Source organism: Aythya ferina (assembly GCF_964211825.1).
Source record: "Aythya ferina genome assembly, chromosome: 5".
Classification (NCBI taxonomy): Eukaryota; Metazoa; Chordata; class Aves; order Anseriformes; family Anatidae; genus Aythya; species Aythya ferina.
Genome location: NC_140301.1, coordinates 16,892,406 through 16,906,057, shown reverse-complemented (window position 1 = coordinate 16,906,057; position 13,652 = coordinate 16,892,406). Strand labels below are relative to the sequence as shown.

At 41.2% G+C, this 13,652-nt stretch overlaps 1 protein-coding gene across 1 annotated transcript; it reads right to left on the bottom strand.

The window, feature by feature from the left end:
* Positions 1–2,780: 2,780 nt before the first annotated feature.
* Positions 2,781–13,650, bottom strand: ELF5 (E74 like ETS transcription factor 5; the record flags this gene model as incomplete). Its single annotated transcript, XM_084519746.1, has 6 exons — positions 2,781–2,877; positions 3,470–3,665; positions 4,692–4,838; positions 6,424–6,474; positions 7,717–7,950; positions 13,527–13,650. The coding sequence occupies 6 exons, from the start codon at positions 13,648–13,650 to the stop codon at positions 2,781–2,783; spliced, it is 849 nt and encodes a 282-aa protein (XP_084375872.1).
* Between the last annotated feature and the right edge of the window lie 2 nt (positions 13,651–13,652).

Here is a 13,652-nt window from a genome sequence, read left to right as displayed (position 1 = left end):
GCCCCAGGGAGATGCCTGACCCAGACAGGTGGGAGAGGTGGGACAGGCCTAGGCTGCCAGGCTCTGTCGCCATGGGGAGCTGCTGGAGACCTCAGCCCTGAGCCTTGCTGTGTCCTGGCTTAAAGGTAGACTTTGGTTCCCTCTGGCATCCTTCTTGTAGGCTTATAGTACTGTTAACCCAGAGGTGTGTGTTAGCCTCCAGCCACGTGGTGAGAAGAGGCTGTTTTGTGCGTATGCTTCAGAGCCTGCACAGGTTGTGAATCACATCACCTGTGAGTGCGGCTTTTCTCTTTAAATCAAGCAGTTACTTGAAACACAAATGCATCAAAGGAAGGACTGTAGAAGTGTTTCTGTTAATGGCTCATAAATACTTGTTTTTAAACATCCAAGGGTGTTCTGGGTATCCCTGATATGAGTTAGGGAAACACAAATGGAAGAAAGCCATGGGTCTTGCATATTAAATATTTCATTCACATTGTTAACAAATTGCAGTTGGCAGAAAGCTATACAAATCCAGAAGTAGGTATTTTACAGTCATTCACATTTTAAGAACATGTTTTCGGTAAATCCGCATAACTGTGTTGGGGCCTTGTGGTTTGCTGATGTCCCTTTTGATGTGGCACAGGTGTGGTAAAAATGAGGGCCACGTGGCTGGTTTTTGTCAGTGATGGTGGCAGAACATCATAGAACTAGGAAACAGCGGGTAATTCCTGATGGTTTTCAAAAATCTGAATATTTGACTTTTTTTTTAGCAGCCTAAACTGAATGTTTTTTTCTCTGTCTAACAAGGGTATAATTTAGGTAGTAAAATATATTTAAAAGTGTGCATCTCCCAGTTCTTCCTTGTCATAGACTGAGGAATACTTCTGTGTGGGGTTTTGTGCCTTTGTTTTCTTTGTGACTGATGACTTTTCTTTCAGCAAAGTCAATCTCCCATATTACAAAATAGGAAGCTGCAATAAACTTTGAGCATTTTTCACAGTATGCCCTTGAAACCATGTTTGTATCCCTAAGGGGGTTATTTCCCAACATGAGTGTCTGTTGCTGTTACAGAGAGAAAAATAAACAAATGGCTGGAAAACTGAAGAGAGGTCTTTCCAAACAGATAACTTCTGGAAGAAACTTCAGTGATAGACATCTCTAATCTGAATTTTGCAGTCTTTGATGGGTAGAGATGTAGCCAGGACACGATCTAGGTTCTAAAGTCATTAATTACCATTCTCTATCCCAACTGTTGCCCACTAATCCTGTGTAGTGTGGTACAAACCTAAAATGGGGTTGCAGTAGCAGGGCTTAATTTGATAATCTGAGTCCTTAAACACTTGCCACAAAACCTAATTCGTATTGCAAACAATAACATAGTTTTCTGAGTTGCAAGAAAAAGACTCTTAGGGTTAATCAACAAAGGAGCTCAACAGTGAACAGCAATTATGCAAAGTAATGTGCTACAGAGCTGTCCATTGGAAAGCAAGGCCAAAGCCCCATTGAAATTCCTTGAACACCCCTTGCAGTAAGCCTAGAATGGTTGATAGATTTACAGTTGCTGCTTATATTTATTATGTGGAAGAAACAATCCCTGTAAAACTACTGAATAGTTATGATATGTTCAAAAACCGCAATTGAATTCTCATATACCTACCGCCTTTCTTTCTAACCAATTTACTTATTGTAGGGTTGATCTATGGAGCAGCTGAGGGCATGCACCGCACATTAATTTTGTTGGTGTATGTACAACTGTATGTCATGGGATGCTTTGAAGAATTCATCCTATTTCTGTACAGATGTGGGCAAAAGCTCCATAGAAACCTTTCCACAAATATTCATTTGCATTTCAAAACTAACCTGCTTGTACCCTTTCCAGAACTGCTTCTTCCAAATACAGCAGTGAATTCACCTTCGTGAAGGTTAATAGCAGGAAAATTCAAGCTTCCCTGCATGAGAGTTTGTAGATAGTGAACTTGTATTATACAGGAGTGAGTATTTGCCTTCAGCATTCTTTATTATGAAAATCACGTTCTGCCAAATAGCAGAACTGATACTGTGATCAGTTGCAACTCACCAATATAGAACAACGATAAACAACTGCAGTGAACTCTTTTTTAAAAGTGAACTCTTAAATTAAAAAGAAATACACCAAGTATATATGAATTATATATCTTTGCATAGCTGGAGTTAGTAGCTAAAGCAGGTAACTGCTTGATAAATATTTCAGATTTGAGTTGTATTTCTTTGCTAACTGGGTTGACTGGGCATATTAAATCCAGGCATGTAGAAGGGATTGAATTGTTCATTTTGGACAACACATTGATTTCTAGCATATCTGAGAAATGCAGTGGTTCAGAGTGGAATGGATCAGAAGAGTATTTTTATCAAATGAAAAATAAACTTTTTTATATTCTTCAGAAATATAGTAACCTAACTGGGAGATATCCATAAAGAATCTCCTTTAAATGGCAGCAGAATGGTGAGGAATTTCATACTGGTCAGTGATCATACTGGTTGAGACAAGGAGACAGGCAAGTCACCTGAGCAGCAGTAAAGATATTCCTAAAGGCTTACTAGGAGACAGTGCTTGGCAGAAAGCACGGAGGGGAAGTTGACTCCAAAATTCAAGTGCTCTTTTTGTTGCTGTAGCCTGTCTCTTGAAGCGGACTGCAATGAATTTGTCCAGACGGGCAGAGGGGAGAGAGGGAGAGGACAACTTCTCTCTCAGGTGTCCATTGCAGCTGGACTATTCAGGCTGTGGTGTCTTTTGTGCCGAGGTGGAAGCACAGGGCAGTTCATATCTTGTTTTCCTGCCATCCATGGGCATTCTTCCCAAATTTGTATACCAGCCTTCTGTCCACTCGTTCCAAAATGCCTGTTTTATAATAGTATCTGCAGGGGAAAAACAAGCAAACAAAAACAATGGAGAAAGTAGTAGAACTCTGATTACAGGAGCTCTTTATGTGGGCTCCATGGTCAGAGAACAGCACAGGAGTCAATGTGTTCTTTCCAGTCTTTATTTCTGTTAAATGGCTATTTTGTGACTTTAGAGGGCAATAGCTTTCCCAAGTGCTTTGGATTATACCTTCCACTGTTTGAAAAATAGAAGGAATACAAAGAAGTGTTTTCTTTGGTTGGTTGGCTGTATTTTTACCTACGATTACCACAGTTCAGAAGAAACTGCCAATGTTACTGCTAGAGCAAGATGGGTCATTTTGCAAATGTAATCTAAATTCTCAGCTGGGTTAAAGTGTGATAGCTTCACTGCTATCGATAGAGTTAAAACTCTGTACTAGTTTAAATTTAGCCCTGTGATCTTATTTAGAAATAAAGGGAACTGGGTGCTATCTCTGACATATAGAATAACCTGGAAGAAAGAAAGTAACCCCCATCTGCCCAATCTGAGTTTTCAGGATAATTATGAGAAGTGGATGCCGAGGTAGAAGTCAACTGCAGTGAGGGGCCCTTCCACCTGTTAACTCACCGGAGAGCTCTGCTCAGTTTTTCATATGTCATTCTATCATTTTTCTTCCTTTGTCCCCACATCTTTGCCAGAGCTTCTGATTTAACAACCCGAAAAATGCCTTGTCCCCTGTCCTCCCATTCCAGAATGCCTCCATTTTCTTCAGGAGAAAGGAGAAGGTCTCTTACAAATTCCCACAAATGAGAACTCTGCAGGTCTGGAACAGGAAGAAGACAGCTATTTAGTAGATTTTTTTCTTATTCATGCCAAAGTACCAAGACAGAATTGTATTTACAGTACACTCTGTCAGCAGGTAGTCAATCTCACTGTCTGGTTGCATTTACCGGGCTATAACTTTCGAAATTTTAGTGCATCCACTCTGTCAGTGGATTCACATTACTTGCTCCAGGAAAAAATAAATCAGGGCTTTTCAAATGCCTGTTGTGTTAGAATCTGTCTCTACTCCAGGAATTTTATTGTCTTGCACAGTTTAAGTTGTCATTCATTGGTTCTGTTCCACTCATCATTGACAGCTTCCACATAGTATTAACTTGATGCTTTTAAAGCATTTTTCAAGTTCATGTAAAGTATTTGGAGTGAAAGATTGTAAAAAATATTGGGTTGACTAAAAATGAGATGATAGAATGAGGAGTTGCAGCATTTCCTAGCATTGATGGATTCCTCTCTATTGCTTCAACTCGATTCAGAGGCTTCTTTGGGCATCAGATGTGCCATAAGTAGAGGGACTCTACTAAGTCAGTAGGCATAGCTGTTACATGTAGCTATTGCCTTAACTTCAGATTGGTTGGATAGTAGCTAATCAAGGTACCAGGAATTAAATGAGTGCCAAATCCCAACACAGACCCCGAGCATTTAAAAATCATGAGTCTGCCCCTCCAAAGACCAGGGAGCAATAGAAGAATAATGGAAGTTATAATAATATCTGAGGTCTCATACTTGGTTTTCTGTGTTTAGAACCTTTAGGTTATTTTCAGTTTATGCTCTCCAATCATTCTGCAACTGAGATGGCTAGAAATACAAACAGAAAAAGAGATGTGGCTTTAAGAAAAACGCCAAGTACCTCAAGTCTCATGATAAAATCATGAGACATTTCCCTCAGTGAAATTCTATTTATTTGTGGTATCGTTAAAGTCTCTTTTGATAACCACATGGAGCTGGAGATTTAGAGCCATGTGGCCTGTGCAATCTTAACTCCTGTTTCGAGTTTCTGATATGTACTTACTTGTTCTACCATGACTGTGACATTCCTGGCCGTTGATGCCACCTGCCCTCACGCATGCCTTATCACGCGCTGGGACTGAACTGCGGAATAACGTGAGAAGTGAAGAAGGAACTCCTGAGTCTGGTGGCAACTTGGTCAAAAGGTCACCTATTCAAATGTCATGCAACATTAAGTCAAAGTGGGTATGGGAGCTACTGACTTTATCTCTTTAATAAAGCTCTAGCACAAAGGTAAACTCAGGTGAATAATTAATGCAACTGGATGGCTTGCAGCACAACAACACACATGACGTTTTTGTCAATGCTATATTCAAAATGCTTGGATTCTGTAGGCTTATGGAATTGGGTGCCTGGCGTGCACGGATGAAGGCTGTTCCCTGTGATGTGCAGTCTGAAGGTTTTGTGGCTTCGTGCCATGTGATGGTTCTGAGAGGTCAAAACCACTTCGGAGAGGATTATGATATTTGCCAATATACTTGCACAGGTGGTCAGCACTTGAATCAACACTTCAGAAGTGTCTGTCTCAACACCGTAGTGATGAGAGAACAACTAGAAGAGGATATTGATTGACCCAAACTGGAAGGATTATCAAAGTCTGCTAAGAACAGCAATATGCAGACTGTGGCTGTAAAAATATCTGTCTATTGAGTACACATCTGGAGAGAAGGGTGATCAGTGAAACCCTATGAAAGTTCACAGATTTATTTCACTGGATAAATAGTAGTGGGCTAAAAGTAGCAAAATAGGGGAACTTTTGTGAAGAAGAAACACAGTTTTATGTTATTATTATCTTGTTGCGTTTCTAAAAGCTGTCTACCTGAGTCTATTTTGCTGCACGTCCAACAGTAACATGCACTGAAAGGTGGAAGCAAACCATCTAAATACATGCGAGACTATCTGAAGCTGAAAGAGTTATGCTTTTAGCTATGAAGGTTTCATAGCTTATGCAGAATCTGCTGGTGACCCAAAAAACCATCAGCTAGAATTTGTAAGAAGTTTTCCTGGAATATATTTTTTCTGACTGCTGCTTTTCACTGGAGTCTTTCATGTCAGTGAGCGTGCTCAGTATTCTTTTACTGGCTCAAGGGTTTTGCTGATGGAGCATCCAACGTTGCCCAAATCCTAGTGGGAAACACGAGTAAATCCAGCCAGAAACACTAATTCCCCAGAGCTGACGGGGAGTTATTAAAGTAGGTCATGGTCAGAACTGAGTGATTACAAAATATTCTGACTGTGCTTAGAGGTAGTCAGACACCTGATTTTCTTACTAGCATACCTGTTTGCCTTCTCAGAAGATGAGCAGCCAGCTCGGCTGTGGTTAGGATCCAGCGGGATCTCTAATTGTGTCTGTGTGTTACTGTGCCAACTGTGCCACCTCCCTCAGAAATTCACAGTGTTCTCATGTGAATGGAGCCTTGCTTCTGCCTTTGGGAATCTGTGCATGAAAGAACAGCTTTGCTCTGCACGGTGCATGGCTTGCAGCCTCAGTGAAATTACAAAGGCTCCTGGGATCCTACTTCCCTTCAAAACAGCAGTTCAGAAATGTTGGGATCTGTTAGCATTTCCTTCTCCGCATGCTGCAGGTGTTTCAGGAAGGGCATTAGAGTAGGAATAAATGGCCTGGATTTTCTTGGTTTTAGAAATCTCTTGAACTGTTGAATATTGCTAATCTTTGAATACCCTGCATGTTTCCTGTTGAATGGAGCTTAGTGTGTACAAGCAAGTTTACTTACAGTCCTTGTTGGTTGGCTTTGTTTCATCTACTTCAGTGAAAAAGGATATGCCTGTGAGGGAAAAACATAATCCAGTGTTGAGTTCTTTTCTGCAGAAGAGCAATGACTGAAGTGAAATTTAAAGCCAAGTTGCACCATTGCTTGTGATTAGAGCTCAGAGTAAAATTGTAGAAAGTGCAGACTATAAAACCATGAAATAATTTTTCAGTTTCTCTGCTGCTAAAATGATTTGTCTTTCCCACTGCTCTTCCTATGTCTATTTTTATCCTTTATTTTTTTTATTTTTTTTTAATTTTTTTTTTTCCATGCAATTTGCATCGCATCTTTGTCTGATAGAATCAGGTTAGAACTAAGCCTGCTTGTGCAGGTGTAGGTCTGTTGTACTTCATTTACACTCAACTGTTCAATCTCAGCACTGAATACAAAATGTTGATTTTCTTAATGAGCTTTTCCTCCCAGCTCTGTATTCTTTAATTCCCCTAATGACATCCTTATCTCCTGCATTTAATAATCTTCTTCTGCCTGGCCTCAGGCTTGAGCCCCAGAGGGCTCCAAGCTGCCCAAATGCCCCTCAATGCCTCATCTGCCAGGGCGGATTTCCTTCCTGAATTTCCTTCCTTGAACGCTGGTAGAAGTACCCTGGCATGGCACATCCACTGATTAATCTGTGGAAAGTAATGGATGTAGAGAAAGGGTACCTGCAGAAGAGGTTTTAATCCTATTTTGCTTAGACAAAACCATCAATAGCTTAGACAGTTTTTGAAGTTAAATTCATTTAAGCAGTGATAAATCTTTCAAGACAAGGTTGAAAACAGCAAAAATATTTGTATTCAAGACCATCATGGAGCCTACTAGGTGGATTTGCAGGGCATAAAATCCTAGAATGGTTTGGGCTGGTTCCACCCCCCTGCATGGGCGGGGATATCTCCCACTGGACCACTGGACCAGGTTGCTCAAAGCCCCATCCAGCCTGGCCTTGAACATTTCCAGGGATCCACAACTTCTCTGGGCCAAATAACCCCATGAAGCCAAAACTTGCTTACTTTCTGAGAAGCAGAGCAACCTTCAGTATTTTGGGTTGCAGGAATAAATATGCACTGTGTCTTTCTATATGCAGCGTGGATGTAACCCCTCCCAGGACAGTGCAGGATAAGCACAGCGTGGCACCTAAGCAGCCCTTTGTTTTGCCATCCTGCAGTTCTGGAGGCTGTGAATCCCACATTTTCTGCTAGCATGAAACTCACACAAAAACACAATGCTTTTGCTTTTGCATTTGGTTTCTGGGACACTAACCGTGCGTCCTGATATTCTGTAAGATGAAATACAAGTATTCGCCACAAATGCCTGCAGCATCCAGGAACTCTTCCTGGGTCATGTTGCACAGCTGTAAGCCGTTGATATTAAAATGGGAAAAGGAAATGCAGTTGGCATCTAGTTTGTACTGGTCACAGCAAAACTGCAACCACTCACAGACGTTGTGCTTACTCCAGTACTCCGGGTGGATGGATGTCCAGAAAGAATCAGAATCTGCAACATATTTGGCAAGAAAGGGGAACATTGCAATGCAAAGCTCATTGTGCACTTCATTTTAGTAAGCATGTTTCAAGCAAAACTGATCCCTCTTCCTTCTTCTCTTCTGACTGCAAACTTCCTTCCCTATTCCTTAAGAAAACATCAGGCCCTGCCTTGAGCATTTTACCGTCTCCTTTTGTCACACAAAAGTGTCACACACTCTTATTAATTCTCAGGCATATTGAGAGAAACTGCTTGCACGTACAAAGAAAGATAACACACCTTTTAAAAAAGCAATTAAAAAATATGAAAAGGTCAGAGTACAGAATTTGTGAGAACTTGGTGGTGTGTGATAAAAATGAGTGATGCATTCCTAGACTGAGCTAACCTTTGGGCTCAGGCGTTGAAGCACTCCTTGATGACACCCGACTGCGCTCCGTGGCAGATGGGTAAAAGCCACTCATTTGTTGCTTGCTTTTATCATAATTCCAGCAAGTTCCTTCACTCCTTTAATCTAATATGATGTTATTAATGTCGCGGTAGGGAATGCTTTTTGTTAGGTTAGAAATTGAAAAACGCATTACTCTTAACACGCCTTCCACCGGAGAAACATTTCTGACAGGTAAGGGGAAGTGTGAAAGAGCTCCTGAGTAAAATGGCCAGGGAACTGAAACCTGCAGCTACTTTGCCAATTAAATTAGCAGGCAGCTCTCCTCAGCAATGCAGGTACCAAGCGAACATGTAGAAATATGTATGTATTTACTTTTTTTTTCCTCTCTCTTTTTTTTTTTTTTTTTTTTTTTTTTTTTCCTATAAGAACCTATTTTAAATATTCCTGATGTAAAATCTTGGTCTGGTGTGATGAACCTGTACACTGCAGCTAGCAAGCACAATCTGTGACTCACTTTTTTCTCTAGAAACAAAACACAGGGTCGCAATTTCTCTCAGGTGAGATTCTCAATCAGTTGCAGGAACACCAGCCTTGAGAGATTATTGATTTCAGAGCCTATCAATTTAGGGGCTCTACATTGATTTTGAATATATGATCTGTATTATTTCTTTTACTCTTGTTACAGACCAGTAAATAACAACAGGAGAGCAATCAAATATTGTGTGAATGAAAGTACTACAATAGAAGCAGAAATAGTTTAGTTTATTTTTACCTCTCACAGCATCTTATTCTGGACTTCTATTTAATGATTTCTTAGTCCAGCCACCCTTTTTTCATTACTTCATTTTCAAATGAATCTTGAACTTTTGATTTTAGGCACTGCTTGTATGACATCGTCATTCAAATTAGGTTATGATCACACTGCAAGCAAGGTGGATTGTACCTGTCCTTTGTCTAGACAACCAGTTCAGAGTGCAAAGTGATGCAAATTGCCTGGATGAGTTTCCACAGTGAAATTAATTCAAAGGGTTTGAAATTGTGACAGAATAACTGAAATATGGATCTTGCATCCTACGTGGGCTTCTGTAAAATAATTAATACTTCTAATTATAAGTCCTAAAAGTTTACAGGGGAATTTGTGGTTGCTTTCATGAATCATTCCCATGCTATAAATATCTTCATCTGTATGCACATACAGAATTAATGTAATCCTGAGTGCTGTGTTTTAAGCCCCGAGATTCTACTGTGACATCCTGGTAAAGCAAAGAGGTGGGCAGAAGATCTGGGTCTGGCTTTTGGGCCCCATCGCTCGAGGATATTTGAAGCTGAGATTTTATTCAGCTCCTTATTTAAAAGGAAAATCTGGTGAGCTTGACATTGGATCAGCTCCTCCGAGCCCTGCGGAGTGCACACACCTGGCTGTGTCAGAGGCTTCCTTGGGGGAGAATGGGAGTGCTGGAAACACCAGGCTCACAGGGCTTCTGCCAGCAAAAAAAAAAAAAAAAAAAAAAAAAAATTGAGCTCTGCAGGAATCCCAACTGTAGAGGCTGCTCAAGAAAAGCAGAAGGCTGAATTGATCCCTTTCTGGACCGGGCAGACTTTTTTATTTTTATTTTTTTTAATCCTGTGCCAGCAGCCTCCATCCCCCCTAGAAAACCTGGAGCACCACCAGGTCCCCAGCTAGACAGACGGACTGCGGAGGGGCCTCGCTGTGCGACCAGGCGTGAATCCCGTCCCAGGCTGTGCTGTGAGCTGCAGCAGCAAGCGATCCCAGACCCTTTTGCTGCATTTGTCTGCAATATGCAGCCGAATGACAAGGTGATGGCACTGTCTGTCTGTCTGCAAGAGCGTTTGATGGCTCTTGTTTTCATAGAATCATGTCATGAAAGAAAAGCACGACTGTTTGTTGTGCTATTCCACAGGTAGACTGAATAATCTTGAAATATTTTGGCCAGTGGTCTTGAAACTTTGACTTGACTGTGATAAACATCAGCTTTGCTGGCAATATAAATGCCACAGCATGTTTCTTTCATGGAGCAGCACTCATCTGGTCTCATTTCCTTGTTTGCTTTGGCTTTGGGAAGGCTCAGATATCTTTTTTTCGGAATATTCCAGGGCTCTATGAAGCACTAATGTATATGGTGAGCATTCAAAACGTGCTGACACCAAGCCATCCTATTTGCATGTGCTCTTGCCTTTTTGTTCTTACACCCGAGCTACGCATTCAGGGCAGCTTCCCCTGCTCGGCGATGGATGTGACCAAGGTACTGTGCCACTTCCAACACCCTGCTGGAAGAAAAGGTCGGCCAAAGACAAAGCCTCTGAGGGATTTTCAGGTTTTCTTTCAGTGAAAAAGAAAGGGACAGGTAGAATTTCATAGCAAAGTGCTAAAGCGCAAGGGGAAAGCCCTCCAGCAGGAGAGGAGGGGACAGGTAGCTCCCTCGGTGGCGGGGGCCTGCCAGGAGCCTGCCTAAAGGAGGGTACCTGGAAGGAGGATGGTGAAGAAGAGAGCCTGGGATTCACACCTGGCCCTTCCCAGCATTTTGAGGTGATTTCCACTGCCTGTTCCATTGCATTGGCTGTTTTACTGTGGTTTTCCTTAAACCTGAATATTGGAACCCTGTTGTGCTGGCCAGTACCAGCTGCTGGGGAATGGCATTTGCAGACATCACCTCCCTGGGCTGCACCTGTTGTTTCAGTCCGTGGGCTTTATTCATGTCTACCACTAAAACTGCACCCCAAAAATGAGCCTCCTGCCATTTATTGGGGATAAATGTACATTTTTACATATTATTTTCCCTACATTGATATTTCTGTATTATTTTCAAGCACTCAAGTGCTGTAAAAAATGAAGAAAAGAAATGAAAATAACACAATATTTTTGTGTCACGGATTTTAGCTTCTTCCACTTTGTATAAAACAAAAAGGATGCCCCCTAAAATACAAGTTCTGATACGTTCTGCTTGCCAGAAAATAAATACACTAAAACAACCAATGTGGGATGTGTAAGGGGTGACTGACCCTGCAGTTCTCCTCCTGGGAAAGCCAGGATGGCTGCCTCAGACTGAAGGTCCCACTAAGCCAGGGTTCTCTCTCTGCTTGCGTTTGCAGGAACATTTTCACATTTTCAGAGAAAATATTTTACTTGGACTTGTACAAATATTAATTTAGACTTGTACATAAAAATACTGGTGTCCTGTTTAGCACAGGAGCTGAGCCCAGCTATGGGCTGTAAATCAGTGATCTTCATCTGACTCTTGAGGCAGACTTGCCATCCCTTTCATCTGAATATATAGGTTTTATACATAGTTCTGTACTTGAATAACATATTTCCATGTGGAATATGTTTAAACTTGACCTTATACTTTGCTTCTAGTGAGTACAAAGCAGGTTTTCAAGAGTCGCATGGATCCCAGTCCTTCAGCCTGGTACTGTGACAGTGTAGGCAGTGTAGGCTGAGTGTTGTGCTGACCTACGTTCTTCTCTGGCTGCCCTAGGACTGCTCGGGCAAAGCTGGTGGCACTGCAGGAGTGGTTTTATTTCTGTGTATTAGACATGTTCAGTGTGCTCCCTGGCTGCTGTGGAAGAAAGGAAGGAAATGATAAGAGGACTCACAGGTTCTACAAGGTTGGATTAAATGTAATACAGGAAAGAAATTATTGTAAGCATCAAGAGTGTATAGAAAGCCTAAAAGCATCAAAAAATGAGCAATAGAAAACATGCGGAAAAGGAAATGTAGCTTTTACCATAGTCAGCAAAGGCTAATTATCTCCCCAGCTCAGCTGTGCTTAGCAAGAGGGATTCTGACCTGATTGCTGCACAGGACCCTGCATCTTCAAGCTGAGGAAGCTTTGCATGTAGCTCCAGGTGGAGCTTGGCTTAACACAGCTGTGGGGTACACACACTGCACTGCTCTTCACCTGCCTGAATGCAGGGCTGAGCAGCTGCTGAGTCACAGAGCTTGCACTGATCACACAGCAGGAACGCTAGAAATTGTCAAAATGACTCTGAAGGGATGCTTTGCCCTCAGCAAATGCTGATCTGCTGGTATCAGAACTCCCCTTGGGATTATTTCAATTTCAGGTGTTTTTGTTTGTTTGTTTATTTTGTTGTTGAAAAAAAGAATAGAAAGAGGATGCAATAGCAGGCAAATCTAAAGTAAAAATCAATGCAAAATAAGAAGAATTATTGTGACTGATCCAAAAGTAAATTGAATTGCATGAGGTATTTTGAAATGCAATTTAAATTCTAAACGAGAATACTTTCTATGACTTTTGTCATTTCAAATGTACTTTAGAATTTCATTCTAAATTGGAATGAAAACTAATATTAAAACTCTATCTCTCTATATATTTGAATAAAAAATCAATTTCTGCAGTGCTTTGAAGACAAGCATTTAGTTGAAGCAAGAAGATTTATGTTCTACCTCATACGTCACACATTGAATGGACAAATTCAGCAATATTGAAGCAAAACACTAAGTCCTCAATGGTCAGGGATTAGCACCAGGAGAAGCCATGTGGAAAGTTTTTTTCTTTATTACTCCAACTGTGCCTTGGCAGGAAAGGACTTTTCCTTAAGACCAACAGTGTTCTCATTTAAAAGGACAAAAATAGCTTTGTAAGAGAAAAATACTACATAAAACCATAAATCTTCCTCAGCCACAAGTTTGGCTCAGTAACGTGACTGGGTTGTGCTACCTTTCTTTCCAGAGCCAGTTGAACTATTTAGCCTGAGTGCAGAGAAGAGTATCAGCACTGTTTAGGAGTTTAAAGCAACTGTTTCAAAGGGAGAAGATTTGGAATGAGTTCCTTCGGACAGCTGGGATGCCCATGTGAGATGTGTGGCCTGGAGCAGAACGGGGCTTCTAAATGTAGCCCATAGCTCCCTGCCCCAGTTAATGAACCACACTGTCCTTTGGGAGCTCCTGCTTGCATGATGTGTATCACCTTGCCACACAAGGGGAAAACATCACTGAAACACATAGCACTGTAGAACTAAAGCCACTACTAGTTAATATTATTCCTTTATCTTGCATGGCTAGTTAGAGGTTTTAGGTTAGTCAGACTAGAAAAAAGAAAGGCTATAATAGTGGGCTCAGCCTGTTTCCTACATGATCAGAACTGAAGTAAATTAAATTCAAACCAGCCATAAGTTTTTGATATTGCACATTCTTTTCAATTGGAGTCTGTCTACATACCTGTCTGATGATCGCAGGTGGGATAGCCATCTTCAGTTGTCCCAAATAACTCTGTCCAAGACATCAGGGGATCACAAACCATTGTGTTTGACAGAAATGTGCTGTGGGTTACTGAATCCAGCATCA